Source organism: Triturus cristatus, chromosome 4_2, assembly GCF_964204655.1.
Source record: "Triturus cristatus chromosome 4_2, aTriCri1.1, whole genome shotgun sequence".
NCBI classification, from domain to species: Eukaryota; Metazoa; Chordata; class Amphibia; order Caudata; family Salamandridae; genus Triturus; species Triturus cristatus.
Window position 1 is genome coordinate 150121319 of NC_140586.1, and position 25602 is coordinate 150146920.

Genomic DNA, 25602 nt, shown 5'->3' on the forward strand with positions numbered 1-25602 from the left:
AATGGCCTGCCTGGGCCCAGCTTTTGCCCCTCTAAACTCTGGAGTTCTAGCTCCTTGGAAGCGCTATATTTTGTTACTCCAGGAGGAGTACTGGTGGCCTGCAGCGCGAGGCTGCAACGTGTGAAGGACCCCACCCCATGCAGGAGAAGTGGGATCCCACTCCGCTGTTGAGTGCCCGGCGGTGGTGGTGCTGCCCCATATTTCGAGTGAATCCCGACAGGGGGATTCCCCCTCGCAGTGCCAAGGATAGCAGGAGCCCACCCCGCGTTTTGTCAAAGAAGCGGGAGCCCATCCCGCACTTGTGTTTATTTGGATAGCGGTGGCCCGCATGTATGTAACTCCAAAGCGGGAGCCCACCCCGCATCTGCCCAAAAGACTAGTGAGCCGCCGCCGATCGTGATCCGGAAGCCAGGCGTCTGCTGCCTGACTCGGGGTGGGGCCAACTGAGAAAGCGGCCGAGACCGCCAATGGCAGCACATGCCTACGTGGGCTCCCGTAAGGAAAGGGAGAGCCCTGCGTGTTCCCCGGAGACCGGAGCAGCCAAAAGGAATCCCAGGAGAGGGAGATGGAGAGGCAGGTCCCGAGAGGCCCAGGAGAGGAGCCGGCCGAGGCACAGTGTCGGTGCCCTCTTCCCGGATCTGAAGAGACGACCGGCGAAGTCCCAGCTGTGTCCCGGTGAGTGGGGGCTGTAGTCTGGTGAGAGTTTGTGGTGACGGTTGAGGGCTCCAGGAGGAGTCCAAGAGGGGGGCTCCCATGGGACAGACGTGCCGAGGCAAATTTCCTCAGCTGCGCTGCCATTGCAGGCAGCTGCAACATTGGGGCCATTTCATTTTAGAGTCCCAGTGGGGACTCAGGAGGCACAGTGGTGCCCAGGCCCATTTTCACACCTGCACCGCGAGAGCGCAGGCAGCTGCAACCAAAGGGGCATTTTTGATTGCATAACGATAAAGAAATGAGATATGCTCCTCTGCCCCGGCGCATTGCACATTTTGCTTTGGCTGCATTGGCAGCAAGAGGGCACGTGGAAAGCCCTAGGATCGCACCCTGATATTTTGGACCAAGGGCGTTTGAGCCCCCTAGAAAAGGCCAGTTGGTCTTGGGTCAGGTTTGGTACCTGTGAGTGCCAGGAGGGCGCATGGCCCTAAAGGAAGGTGATGTATGCACCTGGGAGTGTTACTACGGTGCACTTCAGAAATGTATTTATGGCATAATGTGTTTATGCTGGGGCTTTATTGCATAATGTGTTTATGCTTGTGATGCCTATGGTGTAGTATGTTTATGCTTAGGAGGTTTATGCACAATGGGTTTTATGCCTAATTGTGATGCCGACATTTAGGGGCAGATTTATGTTCCCTGGCGCATCCCTGCAAATCAGCATGGATGCGCCAGGGAAGATGCACCACGCAAGTTTGCCCTTGCGCCACCGCAGATGCGCCGCATTTACAATGCGGTGCATTGTGGCGCTAGGACAAGCAGATGCGTGACGTATCTGCCGGCGTAAGGTTGGCACAGTGCTGAAGTTGTGTCGCAAGCGCGACACAACTTCAGCACTGTTCCAACCTACCCCATACCTAACATGGTGCGTCAAGCCTTACGCCTGCTTCAAGCAGGCGAAGGGTTTTGACGCATCAGCGTTGGGAAAGTGACTCAGTGAAATCTTATAGATTTCACTGAGTCACTTTTCAGGGGCGTTCCTGCGACGGAACGCCCCCCCTGCGTGGAAACGCCCACATGAAACCTGACGCAGGTTTCATGTGGCGCAGGGCTTTACACCGTGACGCATCTCCATAGATGCGTCACGATGTAAATAGCAGACATCAGAAATCAAGCAGAGATCATTAATAATGGTGGGGGAGACGAATGTAAAATAATGCCCCCCCGAGCACACACATTAAAACAACCAAGTTTGCTCGTTTAAAATCACAAAGCTTCGAACTTGACTCTGTTTAGGACCAGAATTACAGCAAGAAATATAGGAGCCAACCAGCTACAGTTCTTAAAGATAACCCCTATCGGACAAGTGATTTAATTGATTTTCTGATTGTTTGACACTAAAAATTGACTTTTCGATTATTTTCAAATTCATTGCAATGTTATGTTTGATATGCCAAAAAGTCACTGTACAAATGTAAATATTTATCACTGTATTTATAATGTGCAATTTGAGATGAAGTAGTGTTCGTCCAGTACAAATTGATGAAGTAAAAGAAAGAATTGTTTCTAATCGCAGTCATTAAAAAGACTAGCAGATAAAACAACGTGTGATCAATGGTGTCAGAGGTAAACCGATTGTCGTACGATGTAAATAGGGCGCAACGTGGCGCAGGGTTTACGCCGCCGCTGCGTCACAAAAGTGACGCAATGGCGGCGTAAAAGTGGCGCAACTGCAACATAGATCTGCCCCAATGTGTTTATGTTGCTCATGCTAATGCGAGTACAGTATTCTGCCAGTAGTTACTGGTTGTGTTTTAAATTTGCTACTTGTGCTTTGTGATGGTTCTGACAGTGGCCCGATTGGCCCTGTCAGGTGTATATAATCCCCTGTGAATATTGCCCAGTGCCACTTGGCACAGTGTATATTGTGTGATTATGATTCTAATGTGTTTTGGATAATACAAAGGCTATTTTTTATATAACCTTGTGTGGTGTTTCTTTTGTAGTGTGCCTAGTGTGTTGCTGCTGTGTGTGTGTTGCGTAAACGCTTTACACATTGCCTCTGGGATAAGCCTGACTGCTCGTGCCAAGCTACCAAGGTGAGCAGAGGTTATCTTCAGCGTGTAACTCCCTTGCCCTGACTAGAGTGGTGGTTTCTGCCTGGCTTTGGCACAAGCCTTAGCCAACCAGAAATCCCATTTCTAACACATGGTGAGCTGGTCCGAGGAGGTAAGCAGGTGGTCGTGTTTCTTGTTCATATGGGCTAGGTGAAAAAGGATGTCGGGGTTGGGGTTTGAAGTTTCTGTAGATGGCGGAGATCTTGTTGTGAGAGGACAAAGCGTTGCCCCTACGGGGGAGTGATCGACCATTACCACAACTGCCTCAGCTAGATGATTGTCAGCAGACAATGCAGGCACAAAGACTAAACTGTCACTGGAAGTCTGATACTTCATGACGTTAAGGCTTCTTCCTAAGTTCCTGAGCCTGCTTAAGAAACTGAAGTCTAATAGCTATTGGCCATTGGTGTTATTGTTATAACCACTATGGAGTAAAATTCCTCATCTCTGGCTGGGGAATAGATGTTGTCATAGAAGCCCCTTCACTTTTATAGGGAAAGAACCTAGAATGCAGAACCATGGAGGAATCCTCTAAACTTAATGGGCCAAGAGAACTGGCTGGAACCACAGTTGGTTGGTGGTGTCAATCAATCAATCAAATAACTTTATCGTATCAAATAAAGTTATTTGATTGATTGATTGACACCACCAACCAACTGTGGTTCCAGCCAGTTCTCTTGGCCCATTAAGTTTAGAGAATTCCTCCATGGTTCTGCATTCTAGGTTCTTTCCTCCCTTAGGCTTTCTAAACAAGCAGGATCCTTCATATATGAGAGGATTAACACCCTAGGGCGTCACCAAGAGAGAATGGGTGGAAAGTGACACATGAGGACAAAAAAAAAAAAAAAAAATCAAATAAATTTATTCGCAATTAGTAAATGCATAAAAGTATAAATAATTATCGCAGTGTAAATTGATTGAAGAATAATTCAAAACAGTTCAAACTCAATTTTAAACATTTCCCTTTTAAAATATCAAACTTTACTTGAATCCACATTTCTCGAGCTACAGCTATGCATTATAAGAGGTTGGTGGTGTCAGTTGGTTAAAAGAACTGTTGATAGGCTGATTCTCTGGCCTTAGAAGCTACACTATAGAGTATGTGAACTGGACCAGAAAAACCAGCCACTGCACTGGAAGCATAGGAAGCACCACCAGGAAAGAGCATGGTTCTCTCTGCCATCTTAACTCTGCACTCAGAGCTTCCACAAAAGAGCTTGGGGAAAGTATTGAGAACAGCAAGGTGGTAAATCCTGCACAGGGTTCTGCGGGATGCTGGGAATGATGCTGCAACTTGCTGTCCAGCTGTTCCTATTTCAAAGGATCAGAAAATCCTAAGTGGTCTGCATTCCAAAACAGTCTGCGTGGGCAGAACGCTCACAGGAGGATCCACGAGCAACTGTGTAGTGCTGCCCTTCTGAACCGCAACCTACACAGCATCGATGCCAGGTAAGACTCTTGGTGAAGACAAAGGGGCAGATTTAGGTTAGACTTGCGCCACTTTTACACCACCGTTGCGTCACTTTTGTGATGCAGCAGCGGCGTAAACCCTGCGCCACGTTGCGCCCTATTCACATTGTGACGCATCTATGGAGATGCGTCACGGTGTAAAGCCCTGCGCCACATTAAACCTGCGTCAGGTTTAATGTATGCAGGGTGGGCGTTCCAGCGGAAAAAGCCTCGAAAAAAGTGACGCAGTGAAATCTACAAGATTTCACTCAGTCACTTTTCCGACGCTGCTGCGTCAAAACCTTGCGCCTGCTTGAAGCAGGCGTAAGGCATGATGCAGCATGTTAGGTATGGGCAGCCCCTAAACATTGCTGGAGTTGCGTTGTGCTTTCGACACGACTCCAGCAATGTGCCGCCCTTACGCCATCAGATGCGTCACGCATCTGTTTATCCTTGCGCCACGATGCGCTGCATTGTAAATGCGGCGCATCTGTGGTGGCGCAAGGGTAAACTTGCGTGACGCATCTTTCCTGGCGCATCCCTGCTGATTTGCAGGGATGCGCCAGGAAACATAAATCTGCCCCAAAGAGTCATGAGAGGGGCAGACCCACTCACGCTGGGATTCTGTCAGAGGCCCCCCACAAGAGGATGGGGCTTGTCTCACAGCTGCAAGTACCCAGAGCAGCTAGAACATTGCTTTTGCACCACTTTACATGCTTTCTTGTTCTAATCGCACAGAACCTTTTTTAATCATTAATTAACTTGCCAGACGGACCTTCATTAAGTTTGTGCTACATTGCAATGATTCTATTTTTGTCAGAACCTAGTTTCATTCTTTAATGTGATGAACTGAGTTGTTTTTTTAATTGACCGGCACCGGTGGGATTCACACGCATGAATATATATTTTTTTCTTTGATAATTTGCATCTTCCCCTAGGCTCACCAAATACGGTACACCAGATGTTGTATCTGGCAATTAAACACGAATTACTAAATCATACTTAATGACAGTTCTTTGAGATCTGTGTACCTAGCTCATCAGGTCTGAGTCCAGTCAAAGCTCCTTCCCAGGACTGTGTGTTGTCAGATGCCTTGTTATCGCACTCATCCAACATGAATCTATTATACCGGCACCGGTTTCAGCCTTAGGTCAGGGTGTCACCCTTCTGAACGCTCACTGACCTTTACAGCTCGCTCAGTTCTATGAACACGGCTGTCTTCGTTTCCTCACACCGTGGCCTGTTCTACGAGCCCACACCTTCCCTTCTGCGGCCACGGCTGTCTGGTTTAACACCAGACCCATACATTATTTTGAAACCAGCCCGTTCAGGTCCGTGACAGTATCTCCTACAGAGAGTCAATGTACAGCAAGGAACCCAGAGGCGGTAACACCTCGTTTCTGTTCTCCATTAATGCCTGCGCAAATAATTCCCAGCAGCTTTAATCCGGGAGTGGCATCCGCATTGTTTTCACGGCTCTCAAACACCGTCACTTGAGAGAACACTCAACTGGAACTCACTCATGCCAGCCGTGCATCCAAGCGAGAACACATTAGGTTGCCACGAATCACTCTCCTTCTAAAGTTGATGGGACGTATTCTTCTATGCCCATAAGAAAAATAAGCAGCCCTTACGGAAGGTAACTTTTCTCCTATTCATGGGCGAGGAATCTCACTCCCTGTCACATTCCAGAACCACGCACGGGAGACTTTACAGCCCATATTCACCAGGATCAGGCTTCTCGCGCCAGCCATCCATAATCCTGGTGCTGGCAGGTGACACGAGAGTCACCAAGGCCAGTCATGCCATGAACGCATAGAGTCACCCGCGACGCTCGTGCTGCGCACCTGACAAAAGTCGGCCCTTCCAGCCAGCCAATAGGGCGCGCGAGGCACACTTCCCACCTGTAAAAGACCTGAGCTGCGACCTAACGACAGAAAAGGGGAAGTAAGTCAATGGCAGTCGTGCTAAAACAGACTTTAGTCGCAGCTCCGAAAGATTTGCTTTGGTAGACAGTTTGCAAATGACAAAAGAAAAATCCAATAGCAAAAAAGTCAAGGGTTGTTCCACGAAACCAAAATACACCTGGTAAATGCTCTTAGGCTTATTTACAAGCCAACTGCGTCACTTTTAACATGGGAAAAAGTGACGTACCAGCGGCGCAAGGGGCTTGTAAATGAGCCCCTCTGTTTTGGCAACTGCTCCCAATCGGACAAAATACGGGTGTTATTTACTAAGGGATGCGCTGGCGTTCACGCGGCTCTGCCTAATTTTGCTCTGCGCCCACTTTGCTTTGCTCACTTTTAATTTGGGAAAGAGTGAGGTGCAGGTGGCGCAAGGGGCTCGTAAATAAGCCCCACAGCGTTTTAGAATGGTAAGTAAATCAATTTGTTGCTTACTGTGCGTTGCTTCATGAGACACAACCATCGGTGTCAAACCTCAGTAAAGAGCCCAGGTGCCCTTCATTTCTACCAGCCTTTTTTTTTTTCTGCAAGATTTATATAGCGCGAACTCGACCCAAAGGTATTGGATCGCTTTACATGAGCACCAGTTACTTTACACAACAACACATTCATTTTTTTTGGTAGGCACAGGGAGATTAAGTGATTTATCCAGAATCACAGGATGTGGAGTCGACCCGAGGCTCGATCCTTGGTTTCCCATCTCCAAGGTCCGCAGTCTAGCCGTGAGACCACATCCTCTCCCCTTGTTGCAACAATGATGAGTTATACCTCGGAAGCACGTGGTCTATTAATCGACAAGTACACCCTAGCGAAGCCCGGCAGACTATACTTGGCGTTTATGGACTTGTCCTCAGCGTTTGACTGTGTGACACACAAACACCTATGGAGGATAATGGAGGAAATGGGTATAGATGGGGCTATTATACTATTCATCAAGCAGCTTCACTCATCAGCCATGGCCTGCGTCAGATACGGGAGGGAAGGGGAGTGCACCAGGGCGTTTCCAATCAATAGAGGAGTCCGCCAGGGCTGCGTACTCGCCCCATTTCTTTTTTCTATTTACACTAATGGGGTAGAAGCGCCCCTGATGGACTCAACACCAGATGTCCCTAAAATTAACAACGCCCGCACCCCAATCCTCCTGTATGCTGACGACGCAGTGCTAATTGCCCGTACGGGCCTGGCCCTATAAAAGTTACTAAACATCTACGCAACCTACATGACAAATTTAGGGCTGAAAACTAACGAGGCAAAGTCTTTTATTCTAACCCCTGGTCGGAAGGATAGGAAGGTTTCGAGTTTTTATATTACAAGGAAAAAAATAGCCCATACCGATACCTTTTCTTACCTGGGCGTAACATTTGACAGGCAGCTCTCATGGTCCCATATGCTTGCTGCTAGAGGGCTATCACTTGAGAGAAGTATTATTGCTCTCCACTTCTTCATCAAAAAAAAACAGGGGGCGAAACCTATCGATATGATAAGAAAGGTCTATGCAGCCAAATCAGTATCGGTAGCAACTTATGGGGCAGGCATATGGGGCCATATTAATCCATCTGCTCTCCAAGTGATAGAGGATACCTTTTGGAAAAAATTAATGGGCCTCCCCGTAAGCTGCTCTAACTTTATCACCCACACAGAATTGGAGGTCCCATATCTGTCTGATACAATCTCTGTGGCTCCAATTATCCTATGGCATTCCATTTGGAGAAGGGAGTCTATTCAGACTACCCAAAAATGTATTGAAGATTGTCTATCCATGGAAAATCCCCATAGGATTCCATGGATTTCGTACATCAAAGCTACTCTTTCCTCCTTTGGCTTGGAGCGTCTATTTGTTCCCCCCAGGGACTGTATGAGCATTTCAAGATGGGAGCTAAAAGCCTGTTTTCTTAAACAAAGAGCAGATGCTAGACTGCAAACAAACTGCACAAAGCTATTGGTAAAATTATACCTTGAAGACCCGAAGCATCAGGAAGGGACAATGTCATACTTATTTACTGTAACAAACCCACGTCACAGATTCCTTTTAATTAGATTGCGATTACATTTTATTCCGTGTATGTTGGCACAGCCTGCAGGAATCTATTCTATAAATGATTTACCCCCTTGTCCCTGAGATGGCTCCTCTCCGCAATCAAATTTACATATTTTCTTTTTCTGCAAATTTTACAGGGAATCTCGTAAAAGATGTATCCTCCCCCTGATGTGCAAACTCCATTTTAAACAATGTCGCGTAGCAATGTTCTTTTTACAATCCTTGCCTAATCCTACGGTTTGCTTTTCAGTGGTGTCTTAACTCAATCATGGAAGATCAGGCGGCAGCACAACACTAGTGAATGAATTTTAAACAGCTTTTGTTAACTGGTTTTCTTATCTGTGATTGTTATAACTATGTTTTATCATCTTTATACTGACATGTATATAACCCTTGATTTTGCACTGATTGATTGAAGTTTTTAAATTGTATTCACCTGAACTTTTATGCTCTTATACTATAAGTATCGAAGAAAGTAATTGACTGACTGACTGACAATGGCAGTCGTGCTAAAACAGACTTTAGTCGCAGCTCCGAAAGATTAGTTTTGGCAGACAGTTTGCAACTGATGAAAGAATAATCCAACAGCAAAAAAAAGTCAAGGGTTATTCCACGAAACCAAAATACACCTGGGAAATGCTCTTAGGCTTATTTACAAGCCACCTGCATCACTTTTAGCATGGGAAAAAGTGACGTACCAGCAGTGCAAGGGGCTTGTAAATAAGCCCCTCTGTTTTAGCAACCGCTCCCAATCAGACAAAATGCGAGTGTTATTTACTAAGGGATGCGCTGGCGTTCACGCGGCTCTGCCTAATTTTGCTCTGCGCCCACTTTGCTTTGCTCACTTTTAATTTGGGAAAGAGTGAGGTACAGGTGGCGCAAGGGGCTTGTAAATAAGACCCACAGCGTTTTAGAATGGTAAGTAAATCAATTTGTTGCTTACTGTGCGTTGGTTCATGACACGCAACCACCGGTGTCAAACCTCAGTAAAGAGCCCAGGTGCCCGTCATTTCTACCCGCCTTTTTTTTCTGCAGATTTCTATAGCGCGAACACGACCTGAAGGTATTGGAGCGCTTTACATGAGCGCCAGTTACATTGCATAGGAACACATTCATTTTTTTGGGTAGGCACGGGGAGATTAAGTGATTTGCCCAGAATCACAGGATGTGGAGTCGACCTGAGGCTCGAACCTTGGTTTCCCAGCTCCAAGGCCCGCAGTCTAGCCGTGAGACCACATCCTCTCCCCTTGTTGCAACAATGATGAGTTGTACCTCGGAACCAGATTCCTGTTTCTTCCTTGTAGAGTTTGCCAGGAGTTTGCCAATTAATTGGCTCTCCTCGTAGACCCTCTGTTGAAATAGTTGAGATTTACAGACCTCTTCCATGGTAAAGAAATCTTTCAATGCCATTTTTGCCTGGTCATATTTATTAGGTAGAAACTGAAGTTGAAGGGCATACTCCTGCTACAGTTCTATCTGTAATTGGGCTATCTTATCCCTTCGAACCTTACGCTGAGCAGTTGTAAAAGCTATTATTAGTAGGGGTGGGCGGAATTTGCGGAATCAACCTTCGCAAATTATCGCGAGAATGTTTAAAATTATCGCAAACAAGCAGAAATATCGCGAAGATGCGGAAGTTTTTTTCCGGCACGTTCGCGAGATTTTCTGCATGGTTGCGGGTCGCCAACTTACCCATGTGGTTGCTTGCGGGCGCGGCCATCTTGTTTTGAGTTGTTCTCGCGGTGCATGATCGCGAGAAGAAAGACGTGATCGCGCGACGCATGACGTCACTGCGGGCGCGAACTGTCGCGAGACAGCGCAAATGGCTAAAAACAATACAACATCTCATGGAGAACGCGACCGGATCAAGAAAACTTGTCAGCGAACGCAGGGATTCAGGTAAGGCGATCGCGCGCGCGCGAGAATGTATCATTTTACAGCGCGAGCAAGAAACAAATTATCGCCAAGCTGCGGAAACCGGAATTTTTGACATTTTCGCGCTCTCTGCGGAACGCAAAAATGTCAAATTATCGCAATTTCCGCGAACGGAACGAAATTTTTGCCCAGGCCTAATTATTAGACCCCGAGCTGTCGTTTTGAACCCTCCCCAAACAGAAAAGGGGGTAGCGGTATTCTCGTTGATCCTAAAGTATTCCCCGATCCAGACCCTAAAATCCTTTACCCATTCCTCATTCTGCAATAGGAGACGGTCGAGCTGCCACCTAGGCCGTTCCTTATCCTCGCCCTTGATTTTAATCTCCAGATTAACATAGGCGTGGTCTGAAAAGGGGTTACATCCTATACCTACTTCTAAAATCTGAAGGGACCTGGAGCTAAGGAAAAAATCAATTCTAGATGCGGTTTGAAAGCGATGTGAATAAAAAGTAAAAAATTCCTCCTCCGGATTCCTTTCCCTCCAGCCATCCACCAATTGAAATCCCTTAATAATGGCTTCCAAAGCTTTTTTAGTACTCGGTTTTAATTGTCTCCTCTGTTTATTTGATGTATCTTTTCTTAAATCCAATATAAAATTAAAATCTCCTCCAAGTATCATCTGCCCCGGGACACCAGATAATAAAGTATATATTTGGATCAATGGAGCCTCATCATCAATTATCGGGCCATAGTAATTAATTAGATTAAGACTTTCCCCATAAAGCTTTGCTGCTACCCATATCCATCTCCCCTGCAAATCCCTATGAACTTCTACAATCTCCCAAGGAAGCTTATTTGAAAGATAAATTGCGACACCCCTCGTGGCAGAGCCTGAGGATGCAAAAACATACTTTCGAGAAAGTTCTGGGTATAAATAGCTTAGGGGAGTTAGACTTAAGATGAGTTTCTTGGAGGAAAAGGATTTGAGGGTTTAATGAAGTTAGCCATCTAATTAAAGCGCCATACTTCTTTTTATTCAGTATACCATTTACGTTGGCTGATAGAATCCTACATCTATTCAATTCCCTAACCATCTATCCATCTATTCATAAACAATGTTCTGCCTTGCCTTTTAATATGAATTCTAATAGTAACCTTATTCCGAAAACCTCTTGCTCTGTTTTTCCCCCCTTTGCCATGAGTGAACCCCCAGCCCCCCTGCCCTTCCAACCCCTAGAAAACCCCCCCTCCCTAGAATGTGGAATATCCCCTACCAGCCACGCTGACCACATTACTACCCACCCTACTACACCCTGGGGTGTCTTGACCTTACTCCCTTCGTGACCCGCGACCCCGCCCCACCCCCAACTTTTGTGAATTGACTAAGAACCTTAAAAATTAAGAGTTATGTATGAAAATCAAACTAGGCCACAGGTTTTTTTTTTTTCTTTCTCTCCTTCTTTCCATGAAAACCTCCTATTAAGCTTAGTCCCCCTTTGAAATTTCTTTTAATAATGCCTGGGCTTCATCCGGATCTGAAAACAAGAAGAACTTGCCCTTGACAAGAACTTTTAGTTTGGATTGTTGCGCAATTGATGTTTGGGCGCCATGAGTTTTAAAAAGTTGCAAGAGTTTGACAAATTCTTTCCTTTTACGCGCAGCAGAGGCACTCATGTCAGAATAGATACGACATTTGGTGGTAGCATTGCTCTTGTAATTATTCTTTCTTTAATTCGGAAGTCCATAAAGTTAACCAAAATTGTTCGTGGCATTGGAGAGTTCGGGAAAGGTTGTGCTGGTACACAATGTGCCCTTGCAATTGTGAGGTCTCCTTCGAACTCAGGAAGAACAGTCTGCTTAATAAAGGATTCCACCCATTGGAGTGGCTGGGACTTTTCGATTCCCTCAGGAACTCTGACTATCCGTAGATTGGATCTCCGTGAGTGGTTCTCAAGATCCTCAATCTTGCTTTCAAGATGTCTCTCTTTAATTGTGGCTGCTTTCATGTCTTTAGTCACGGTAGACATCTGCCTCAATAATTAAAATATTGGATCCCTCCACTGGTTTAGATGTAGTTGATAGCTGTAGAATTTCCCAACTCTTCCTGGATCATTATGCCCGGTTATACTCCACCGAATACAAAATACGGGAAAACTCGATTAAAGAGTATTTTTCAACTTTGAATCTCCCTCAACTATCTTTGGAGCGGGTCCATAACTTAGAAAAACAAGTTGAGGTAGGTGAAATTTTAGCAGCTATCAAATCAACTGTGGGTTCCAAAGCTTGTGGGCAAGATGGCTTCCCAATTGAGTTTTTAATGGTTTTTTCAGAGGAATTACTTGTTCCTCTGAGAAATTTGTTTAATTTTATTAGAGAAGGGGGCCCGGTCCCAAGCGAATTTAAAGAGGCGATTATTGTTTCATTCGTTAAAAAAGATAAGAATCCCGATGATATGAATTCGTATCGGCCCATAAGTCTTTTAAATTCTGACTATAAATTATTAATGAAGGTTTGGGCCGAGCGTTTGTTACCAGCTGCTCATGAAGTAATTCACAAGGATCAAACTGGTTTTATTGCGGGTAGATAAATGGCTGCCAATACTAAATTTTTAATACAGGCTTTAGACTATATTAATGTAAATCATATCCCAGCAAGCATTGTAATGGTCGATGCAGAAAAAGCATTCGACCTTGTACATTGGAAGACTTTATTTATTACTCTGGCTCAATTTGGTTTTCCATTGAATGTTGTAGGGATGCTAAATAATATTTATCAGGACGCTACTGCAAAGCTTGTAATAAATGCCAGCTGCGCAGGAACAATAAAAATCAGGCGTGGAACGAGACAAGGCTGTCCACTCTCTCCCCTACTTTTTACTTTTTTTATCGAACCCTTGGTTTTAAGAATTCAAAACAATGCTGCTATTCACCCCCCAATCTTTGATATGCCTAAACTTAAATTATTTGCCGACGATATTATCCTATACCTGGCCCCAAATAGGATTAATTTCGAGGAGGTCTTGGGAGAATTTTTGCAGTTTGAGAGAATAGGCGGCTATAAAATTAATGCAAATAAAACAGAAGTTCTTACCATGAATGCTGATATCGACGCATTTCCCTGTTCTTTAAAATCACAGGCATTAAGAACCGACCCTATAAGATATCTTGGGATTTATGTCTCCTCACAGTTTTCTCAATTATTTGAGTTAAACTATTTAAGGATGAAGACAAAAATAAGTAAATTATTGGAGCAATGGTCATTGCTTCCATTATCAATAGTAGGGCGAGTATCATTAATAAAAATGTTTATATTACCCCTATTGATTTTTCTATTTTCTAATGTTCCTATCAAAATTAATCAGGTATTTTTTAGGGAAATGGATACGCTTTTCAGATAATTCATTTGGGAGAAGAAAGCCCCCAGGGTTAAATTGAATACTTTACAACTACCAATAGATCAGGGGGGGCTTGCGCTCCCACATGTAAGATCATATTATGAAGCTGCCCTTCTTGATTTAGTATCCGGGCTGTTAGGATCTAGCTGTTGTAGAGATCCTTTTTTTATCAATAGAATGCTGCTAGAAATTGGTTCATCCACTTCAGTGTTTTTAAAAACTGCTAAGCTTCCTAAGAAAACACGATATAAAACTTTAAAAGACTTTCTTATCAGACTTCAAACCGTTTCTAGGGAAATTAATCTAAAGGGCTTTCAATACCTCAATATAAGAGAATGTGCCAGCCTCGGTTTCCAGATACAAGTTAGTCACATCAATGTTTGGGAGAATTCTGGATTTACCAAATTGAGACATTTTATAGTTCAGAATAGGCTGATTTCCTGGCAGGAAATATTGGCCAGGATAGGTACTCATCGGAAACCGGCCTTTTTTGAATATCTGCGGTTAGTCTCCTGGTTGAGGAGTACCGGTGGTATAACTGAACCCCCCAATCATTCGACAGTTGCCCTCTACGGGGCTAAACTACGAGGAATAGGCAACTGGTATAAGTTGCTACATAAAACAAAATATTCTTTGGTGATCCAGAACCTTTTGGAAAAAATAAATCGGGAAACTGACTGCAGATTATCCGTAAGGGAGTGGGAGTGGGAGTGGATCAGCTACTCAGGAAGTAGAGCATTGCGTGCTGCTAATTATAAGAGAATGGCCTTTTTTTCAAGGTGGCTGGCCTATTTAACACCTTCTACTCTAAATAAAAGGTTTCCAGACATGGAAGATAAGTGCTTTCGCTCATTAATCTTGCAAAATTGAAGATCTACAGAAGCCCCCTCTCATTTGAAATGGATTAATAAAATGAAAAGAGTAAAAAAATTTGAGGAGGCCTATGCTAGGAGGGTAGGAGCTGTAAAAAAGTTTGAGCGAAACTGGAAGTTTTTTGAAATACTGTAGAAGACTTAATAGAAAATGAAGTATTGGAAGGGATATACCTAGAAGTCTTCGCCTAACGTGGTTTTTGTATGGAAGTGAACCTCCTTGTTGATTGTTTTCTGTGAAGAATGCATTAGCACTTTATAGATATTACATTTTAAATACTGGAAGTGGTGAATTGTTTCGAAGCATGTCTTTTTTATTGATGTTTTTATGCTAATGAATTCCCTTTATTTTAACATTACTGCAATTACTTATGTCTTGCACTTGCCCTTTAGTGGCTTCGAGGATTTGTATTTATGCTGTTTTTGTACATGGCACATTGCACTTTCGATTAGTGCCTTTTTTTACACTTTCGCACTTTAATATTATATTCTATGATAAGATTGTTGAAGTGAATTTCCTTTTTGATGGTTTTTCGTAAAGAATGCATCAGCACTTCATAGATATTATATTCTAAATACTAAAGTGGGGAATTGGTCCCTTTGCACCTGTTTTGCACAAGGCACATTGCACATTCGGTTAGTGCTCTCTTTTCTTCATACTATTTCATTTTAATGCCATATTATCAACAATATAAATGTTAAATGTATTCTGTAATGTATTCCTGAACCTCTTGCTCTGAATGAAAAAATAAAAATAAAAAAAAGAGTTATACCTCGGAACCACGTGGCATTGGATATAAAAGGCATAGAGGCTTATTTACAAGCCCAATGTGCCGCCGAGTACATCACTTTTTGATCACACTCGCAGCGCAAGGGGCTAGTAAATAAGCCCCATAATGCCAGCAATCCCAAAAGACACACAAGGGTCACTATGCGGCATTAATAATACTAACAATAATAAAAATAATCCCAATTCGGCAGTCTGTACAGCCTTAAAAAGAGACAGTTTTAAAAAGATAAAAAATCAGCAGATCAAATCCATATGTTAACTACACTATGGTCACATATGCAGGTTTACATATAATCCAACAAAACAGCTAAAACAATAAAACAGAAGGTGAAGAACCGCAAGCAGTAATTGACAGACTAAAAGTAACGAATAAATGGACCACATTAAGCAGCAAGAGTGCATTACATTTGTAGCAGCATGACAATGTGCAAATACGCAGGGAGGAGGTAACAGTTAATCACCTCTAGTGCATCTCAACCTTAAGGCAAATCTTAAAAAATTACTCACATAAAAAAGGGTGTTAACATTAGGTAAAAGTTGTAAAAACAATAAGGCAACACAGACATGTCTAAAACCCGGTTCTTTTAAAAGACCTCTGAGAAACACTCTTCTAGGATGCAAGAAATATTTACAAAAAAAGAGAAAATGAAGTGTATCCTGAGGAGACCTTGAGTCGAAGCCACAGGCCCTCTATCTTCTGAATGTAAAACAAAACTAGAGGGGGAAGCCAGAAGATGATGAATTTGATTCAATCTACAATGAGTAATTAAAATTCTATCGTGCGCACTTGTTAAAACAGATAAGTAGGGCTCCATTGCTTGCACAGATTTTATCAAAATCTGCGCTCTTACCAAGGGTTTTCTGATTTCCTGTGCCTCGCGGTGAGCTGCCGCATGTTTAAAAAACGGCTCTGTAATGATGTTCTTATCCCGTGGCTTCATGTTGTCATATCTAGAAAACATATCTGCTCTTCCTAAGGTGGTAAAGGTATCCTTGATGTGTTTTAACCAGGGTATTGTAAGTGTGTGGTCAAGGGAGAGTCAGTCCTGAAATATAAGTCTGTTAAAACCAGCCTCCTCATTTGACCAGCCATTCACCCAACATAACAAGGGTTTAACCGCAACCAAGTCCATAATGTTCCTGGTCCCTAGTTCCTCATGTATAGAGTATGAGGGAATGCTCGGTGGAACTTTCAAGATGCGTCTAAAATATTTATTTTCTGCGGTTTGGAGTTTACCACTCACAGTGTACCCCAAACCTTGCTGGCATAAAGAGCTTTGGAAATACAGAAACAGTTATAATGTTTTAAAATTATCTCCGGGGACCAAGTGCCCAACCTGTGAGCATAGTTTGCAATTGCTCCTGTTGATCTCGCCATTTCTACAATCTTCCCCTCCTGTAGGATTTTAAAGTTAAGTTTCTCGTAAAATAAGATGCCCAAATAGGAGAAAGCAGAGACTTTCACTAAACTGTGTGTGCAAAATTTGTAAGAATTATGTCTGGTGCTCTGTTTACCGATTTCCATGACATATGATTTGGATAGATTCGGTGATAGATCCATTTCCTTCATAAAAGACATGAATCCGTCAAGTAAGATCTGCAGGCCCCTCGGTGTACGCGAGAGAAGAACCTCATCATCCACGTACAATAGAATGGGGACCGGTCTCGCACCTATCCAAGGGGTATCGGCCTGTAGGGCCGCCAAGGATGCATCTGGATCCTTAATATACAATGTGAACAAAAAATGGGCTAATATACATCCCTGCCTGACCCCGCTTGAACAATTGAAATGATCGGTGGTATTCCCCTCCTGGGTATATCTACTTACAGGTATTAGAATGAAGAGATATTTACATTAATTATCGCCACATCAACCCCCAAATCCCCAAGCAATTTCCATAGCTTGCTGTGGTTCACCCAATCAAAATCTGCAGCGAGATCCATAAAACCCAGGAACATCACACCTGGTTTAGCTAAAGTGTATTGAGCAGTTAAAAGGTAAAGGTTAAGACACTGGTCTGTGGTGGATTTTCCAACCCAGAACCCATACTGCACCTCCGAGATTATTCGATTGGCATCTGCCCAGTCTGACAGCCTATAATGGAGAACCTGCTGAAGAACTTTCACTGTGGCGTCTATTTAGGGATATTGGAAAATAACAGTGTGGGCTGTTCCTATCTCCCTTATTGAAGATCGGAACGATGATGGCAGAAAAAGTGGAGCCCATACCTCTGAATTATAACAAAAGAGGTCAGGAGGAATCCCATCGGGTTCTGGGGCCCTATTTTGGGATAATCCTTTGATTACTGTTCGGACCTCAGCCAAGGTGAAGCTAATGGTATCCGACCTGTGGAGGGGAATTTGGTTCTGTGGGTTTGATTCACTAGGGCCATGACTGTATACTGCCTCAAAGTGATCCTTCCATATATCTGAAGGAATGTTGTGACTTAACCCTGGTTTATCCAGGTCTAAGAAACAGGGATTATTAATGAACCTCCAGAAACTGGTGCTATCCTTTTATTACAGGTCTCTGCTAGATCTTCCCAAGCTAATTTTTGCAATTGGCGCATACTCCTTTTAACCACCTGCTTGTAGATGCTGTGGCTGGCTGCCACCCGGGCTCTATCTCACGGAATCTGCTACAAGACCATCTTCGGGTCTCTTAGAGCCTGGGAGCACTGGCTGTCAAACCATCTTGTGGCTACTGTGACAGTTAGCAGTGCGTCAATTGAGTTTGCAATGGCAATAAATCCCTGAATTGTTTCTTCCCCCGAGGCTTGCGGGTCTAAACAAGTCAACATCTCCTGCTGGCTGTTACTGAACAAGGATCTATTAAAATCTGTAACATCCACTTGTGACCACCTTAAACGCCTTCCTCTGCCCATGGCAGACATCGTGCCCCTATTTGTACTGCCTGGGGCCGACTGATGTCCTGGGGCTTCGAGAGCCAGTGTCAGTGGGTTGTGGTCTCTGAATGGACTGTGAAGGATAGTACATAGAGATATAACCCTCCTCACGGATGACGACACAAAGATAAAATCAATGATTGTTGAGCAACCCCAGCCTTTGTTGGTTGGCAGGAGAAGAGAACCCAAAGGGGAAACAATCAGGTCCAGTGTGTGTGTTAAACCATGGTTGTTAAGGAGAACATTCAATTCCCGCCCTACCAATGTTTGTTCCATATGCAGTCCCTCACTGATGGTGCAGGTAGACTGATCTTGGGAATTCATGTCTATATTGGGGCACAAATGACAATTGAAATCTCCCACTAGGATTAAATGAACCTGTGACAAACCTTCCCCCTGTTGTTGCTCGAGATACCTTCTTAACTCTGCAATGCTTGCCGATCCATGATGTTGCCGTTTTGCATAATAAAAGTTCATTAGAGCAAATCTATACGATTTGCTTGTTAATGTAAACCCTTGGACGACAAAGGAATCCCATGCCAAAGGCTTCATAATGCCATGAATCTTCAGATCTACAAATATGATGAAGCCTCCTCTTGCTCGCCCAGTTCTAGAGCCCTCTGCCGGACAGAAGAACATTTTATATCCTTTGAGAAAGAAGATTTTTGCGCACTCCCACGTTTCCTGTAAACAAATTATGTGAAAATGACTAATAAAGTCGAGACAGTGGCCGTCTGTGAATTTTGAAGCAAGACCCACTGACCCGTGTCTGTGCATATGGTGTGGCCGAAACCCCCCCCCCCCAAGGTGCCAAATTACCTACTATTATGACACTTAGGGCTGCAATGGGGATCTATGTTTCCGCCAGTTTTCCTCTCACCATTCTCAATGGGCATATCGCAATCTACACCCCTAACCACACCCTCTCACTGTCAATCTATCTCATTGAGGTCCCTCAGGGGAGCAAAATGGTTGAGTGACATTGATTACCCGCCTCCCCGGGGAAGGAACACCATCTTCCTACATTAACAAGGGGGTTTGTGACGAGTGGGTGGTCTATTAAAAAAAAAACAATGGCAACGGCTTTATACCTATTTGGCATTGGATTTGCAAGTGTATCCTTCTCTTCACCCTGGCTTCATATGCTGGCTTCCTGCAATCAGACCCTCTCAAACCCACATATTTTCCGCTAAAACAAAGTCATTAGGAGCTTGTGGGGAAAAAAAGGGCAGCAACATCAGTCCCAGTATGACCATTACAGCATGGTGGCACCATCCATTTACCGGCTATTATAAGTTAGAGCCCAAATATGGACAATAACATGTCGGTCCGGTATTTCCAGGGCACTAGCTAGGGATGGAGGCGTGTGTACGGAGTGCCCACTATTTCCAGGGAGGGGACTCTATTTACCCTTAAAGGAGGCCGAGGGGTATCTCCTTGTGCCCCGCCCGCAGCTGCTTGCACGTACAGACACTGTAACCTGGCTTCAGGTGTCTTTTGATCCCTTCTTCTCATTGGTAGCATCCACTTTATTTTGGAACAAGCATTGCAACGCAATAGGTCTCGCTTTATCCTGCTGCACCCGGTACCTTCATCTACACACCATTCACCCTGCACCCAACTGGGGTACACAGCTCACCCTACACTCACTGGAAGCAGAAATATCATCCTGTACTCAAACAGGAACACCCCGCCCCCTACACTCACAAAGGCACATCCCTCCCTTTGTTGCAATACACAATGAAATTCTACCCTTATGCACAATACTCACCCTACACTCACATATAAATGCCACCCACTCTGCACTCACAGTGACTCCCCTCATCCTACACTCATACAAGCACACCCATCCCTGTACACTCAGACTGGTACAATTCACTACACTCATACAATCCTAACACACATGGAAACATAGCACTCAGACACGCTACCCACCCTGCACTCACGCAAGTATGATGCTCACCCCCACACTCAACACTAGCATTCAATACAATCCTCTTCATGGCACACCACTCCCCCTGCACTCCATCATGCAAAACCATGATCTGTTTTCCCACTGTGGCGCAAAGTAATGTGGGAAGCGGTCTGAAAGGACTGTATAGAAGCGTCAGAAAAAGACACACCAGCAAAAAAGCGTTCCCTTCCACTGAGAGCAGGCTCACCCCATATTGCCTCTGAGGCCTTTATCAAACTTGTGATGCAGAATAAGTGTACCCAACGATGATTGGCAGTAGCAATGCAGTTAGAAGGAGTAAACCGCTAAGCTAAGTGGGGACATCTGACAAAATATGGCAAAGCACACAGCAGGGTACAGCTCGAGCACAATGCTGAAAAAGTAAGGCATCTGCTGGTTAGCGAAAGACCCACACACAGTCCAGATGGAGGCCCAGAAAGAAATGATGCATTTGGCTTCAGAGAGGTTAGGCTATTGGTGGGCGATTCGACAGGAATTATGGAGCATCCACTCAAAAGACTGATGGGCACCTGAGAAGGGTAGCCATTTGGAGGGTTCAATTTAACAGAAAGCTCTGACCCTAGATAAATAACATAATTCACAGACATAACCTATACATCAGACCTGGACACAAGAGCTGTTTGTCGTAAACTCAGGGGTTTTCAGTGCACCAATCTAGGTGAATCCTGAAAGGGGGGTATAAGCCTCACTAGAAGGCTACAAGATGTCCATTAGGAGTGACCAGCAGGAGAATCCAACCAGCAAGCTGATTGCAGCAGGGCTGTGGGACGGCAATGGGATACGTTACTAAGATTTGCCTTGTAAAGGACCGCGTTGTGATGTAATTGAGAGCAGTGCCAGCATAGTCTCAAAATGAATGTGAGACAGAAGGATGTATACCATTCTTAGCGCTTGACAGATCCGGGGGGGCCATTAGGATCACCCACCAAGTGGTATGCCGCCCCTTAGATTGCCCACTACACTAAGGTACAGACACTCCACTTCCTTCCTAGTCCCCCAAAGCATACTCAGCTTGCCCTTCCTACCTTACCAGAATCCCTCCTGCCTGCGGGGTGCCCTCAGTTACTTTGTTCACCGTTCCCAGGAATCCTCGCTGCACAGAGGTGCCCCTTTTCTTTCTTACTTACCCATGTTCAACCCCCCTCCCTCTCCACCCGTGGGGTAACTCACCTGGTGAGTAAAGGCCTAGGTATGACCTGAGCAAAGAGGCAAACTCTGCGACCACTGCAGCATTATCCAGCGGAAGGGACACTGTTGCAGGCACGGAGGCAGCGGCGGGGGACCAGAAAGGAGCCCACCATGGCCCACAGGTCAGCAGTGCATGATGGTGGTTGGATGCCTTGCGGAACAAGACGCCAGGGTGAAGAAGAATGCCCTAGTGATTAGAGGACAGCCGGGGAACTGCAAAGCACGGGTGACCGATCAGGTGGGCGTGTGTAGAGTTGGGATGAAGAGCCACAGCCTGTCTCTCTTTGCAACAATGCTGCCTGTGCACACCGCCATCAGGGCTGAGGTGCACGACCAACTTTCAAAGCAGCTCAACACAAGGCTCAAACCCTACAAAGAGAAGTCCATTACAAGTCCACAAGCATAACCCACTTGCAAAAGCAAGCTTAAATCCTACAGAAAGAAGCACATTACAAGTCCAAGACAAGCACAGCTCACTTTCAAAAGCCTTCTAACACAAGCTCAATCCCTACAGGGAGAAACCTATTAGAAGTTCACAAGCATAACCAACTTGCATAAGCCTCCCACCACAAGCTTAAACCCTACAGAGAGAAGCCCATTAGAAGTCCACAAGCATAACCCACTTTCAAAAGCCTTCCACCACAAGCTTAAACCCTACAGAGAGAAGCCCATTAGAAGTCCACAAGCATAACCCACTTTCAAAAGCCTTCCACCACAAGCTTAAACCCTACAGAGAGAAGCCCATTAGAAGTCCACAAGCATAACCCACTTTCAAAAGCCTTCCACCATAATCTTAAACCCTACAGAGAGAAGCCCATTAGTAGTCCACAAGAATAACCCACTTTCAAAAGCCTCCCACCACAAGCTTAAACCCTACAGAGAGAAGCCCATTACAAGTCTTCACCAAGCACTCTTTCAGAGGAATCCCACAACTTCTGCCCAATCAAGTTGAGTAAACCTAACTCCCAAAAACTGAGAGGAGCTAAAGCCGTTCTCCTGGTTTGAAGTATCACATCATTGTCTTGAGACTGCTGCTCTGTCAAACCAGACCATAAAAAGGACTAGTTAAAAGTTGTCTCATATGTGAATGTCTTATCTGAGAACCCTTCACACCATTAACCCTTCTATCACCTAAAGAACTGCAAATGGACAGTGCTTTTGTGCTTTGGAGCTGCACATAGAAAACCAGCAGAAATCAAACAAGGATGAACAGCAAATTTGAACTGTTTAAAAAACATACACCGAGTACTTTTTGTTTACTCTCTATAGTCACCTCTATAGTCACCTTAAAATGTAATCCAGAGTTCGAAACATTTGTTTAAAAATAGTGTCCCTTTCAGCCTCTTCTGAGCTCAAGTATACACTGAAATGTAGAAACCACATATTTTATTAATATAAAGTAAAACAAACTAACACATGCTTTCACATTTTTCTTGACTATTATAATTTGTTTTTTTTAAATAGACTCATCCCACATTATGAGTGAGGAATATTATAAAGGCTTGACATTACTTATTGTAACTTCAATTCTTGTGACAAAATTGGGATTCACATGTGCTAATTACCCCCCTCATTTTCCAGCCCCCCACCCCACCCCCACACACACACATTTTTTCTTAGGACTTGAACCCTGGTCATTACTTTGTGTTTTCCAAATTCAATGATTTTTGCATACTTATTCCACTTGCTGTTCAGCCGTGATTAAAAAGTGGCAGAATTTTACCCAGAGGGGTAATTCTAAATTGAATTCCGCCACCCACAATTACAAGGGTCTCCTGGCCTGGAAGTGTCAACTCCGCTAACCTTGGCCTCACTTAACTACTGCAGGTACTAGGACACAACTCAACCCCCACCTGACACCTGCAGCAGGTTGATGAAAGCAGATTCCCACACCCAAGACAGATCAAATACTTTCCTTTTTCGTCTTCTGATTATTTCTTCCAAATGTCTTCTGAAACTAGAGTTTTATTAGGTGATTTCTCCCATCTCCAGAATTTTGGGTGAGCAACTGAAAGTTTGACGTTCGAAGCCTTTGGCTGAAGAGACGCATGGGAATAGAGGGCGCATCTTGGGCGAGTTTTTCTCGAACATTCGATGAGGTGCCAGTTCTCAATTCGTGGTAACCAATCAGGCTTCACTGTAGTCTCGCCCTTCACTGGGATTAAATGTCAATAATTGCAGCTGGCGTGCAAAAGCCAGAACAGAACAGGGAGTGGAAAGAATACAATTAAAATGTGGAACAAATTAAAAACAAGCAAGATAAAATGAGCACAGGTGCCGACGAGACAGTCAGCACGCACGTAGGACGAAGAGCAAACGACCATTGGTTAGAAATAAAACAACATTGGTTTCTGTACTTTGTCGTTTTTGCCAAGATTATTTTAGCCCACATAAATTTAAGACTAGGAACCCGATTTAGAATTGAGAGGAAGCAGAAAAACCCCCAGTTGGTGGAAAAAATGTGAAAGCCTCACTTAGAATTTTGTCTGCCAATGGAAAACGCTCCCCTCGAATTACCACCACTGTATAGATACTATGACGATAATACCACCAAGGAATTACTCACCTCAGGAGAAACCCTCAATGGATGATTTAACTTTATCCTCACAAACCATTTTTGTATTTAAATGTCCTCCCAATTCCAAATCAGCCTCAGTGAATTCACTGTTTTCTATCTCAAAACTGCCCCACAGAGTTTTTCAACAGTGACACTGAGGTATAGAGCAGACATGATCTGCTCTATACCTGTTTTGACATGATCTCTCTCCACAGCCAGGAGCTCAGCCTTCTGAAAGGGACAGGGAAAGGTGTCTTGGTCGAGAAGCTGCAGGTAATATATTTTGGTACCCAGAAATGCGCAACTGATAGCGCCGATATTCCATACCCCTGTAAAGAAAGCACATGAGATAGAGCGTGAGGGAATATATAATAGAGTTCCCAGAGTGCTATTTTCATATTGCATTGCACCATTTCCTTTATTTTCATATTGCATTGCACCATTTCCTTTTTTCCTTTTTTCCTCTTTTATTTTATTTCTTTTCCCCCTTCCCCTTTCCCCCTTTCTCCTGTTTTTCCCTTAAAATCCTTATAAAATGCTTTTGCTCGTTTCTTATGATATTGGCCTTTTCATGCTATTTAACTGTATTTGTACTGTCGCTGATATCTTTGTACTAATATTTTCCTGAAATAAAGCTTTTCAAACACAAAAAGAGTTCCCAGAGTGGGACAGAAAGCAAGAGAGAGACAGCATCTGAGAAAGAGCTGCTAAGATTCATACAAAAAAGTTAAACTTCTGGCTGTGGTGACTGACCAATTTGGGAGAAACAACTCTTGCAATCTACAACAAGATTACACAGGAACCATTTAAAGGAAATGTCTCAAACCCTAACTTTATTCACAAGCTCACCTCTGATGTTAATATCATGCCCAAACTTTAGACACAATTTGACGTCTATGGTGATGCAACCAGGCGAATGATCACGTAAGTGTGATTGCTATTATATAAAACCAGGTACTATGCGCCATGTGACTCTGCTCAAAATTACTTCTAAGGGAGGTGTGAGTTGTTCTCGGCTGAATTACTTTCTGGCTGGTATATTAAAGGGGTGGAGTGTTTAAGTGTCTCAGATCCACCCCTGGTTGAACTTGTCACCTGCTCACTGGGTATATATATTTATTCCTAAACTTTTCTGGCACAGAACGAAAGAGACGAGAACTCGGTTACAGAACTTTCTGGTTGGCTCATTTTTGCGCAGCGGATCCATGAGGCAGGAACTTTGCACGTGGGCTTTTGTCCGAGCTGTATTAGCCGAATTTATTGCCACTCTGCTATTTGTTTTTTTTGGGCTGGGTTCTGCCCTAAAATGGCCCTCGTCTCTTCCAACTGTCCTGCAAATTTCTGTGGCTTTTGGCTTGGCAATCGGCACCATGGTCCAGGCTGTAGGCCACGTTAGTGGTGCCCACCTGAATCCAGCTGTGACAATTGCTTTCCTGGTGGGCTCTCAGATCTCCTTACTGCGGGCGTTCTTTTACGTTGTAGCCCAAATTCTTGGAGGGTTAGCCGGAGCAGGTATCCTCTATGGAATAGCGCCTGCAAACATCAGAGGAAATCTAGCAATCAACGCAGTAAGTAACCATAATGTCCTCTGTGAATGATGGAAAACAATGAACTGTACATTTTGTGGGAGACAAGGGGGGACTCTTTAGAGACAGTGGAAACCTTAGAAATGGATAGAGAGTCTTCCTTCCATCTCTCCCTATATTCACCCCAAATCTCATCTTACTGCTATGATCTCCCAATAAACAGTTTCTGGGCTCTTACTTCTACCATCCCTCCATCCCCCCTTTCCCTCATTATCCTTTTATATCCAACTAACAGAG

General features: G+C 44.2%; 1 protein-coding gene across 2 annotated transcripts in view; it reads left to right on the plus strand.

Annotated features, from left to right (window-relative positions):
- The first annotated feature begins 24929 nt into the window (after positions 1–24929).
- Positions 24930–25602, plus strand: part of LOC146833212 (aquaporin-5-like) — a 102764-nt gene continuing 102091 nt past the window's right edge. For both annotated transcript variants that reach the window (XM_085600868.1, XM_085600867.1), the window contains exon 1: positions 24930–25347. In XM_085600868.1, the coding sequence (XP_085456994.1) occupies positions 24985–25347 (363 nt within the window). In that variant the 5' untranslated portion in view covers positions 24930–24984. The remainder of the gene's footprint in view (positions 25348–25602) is intronic.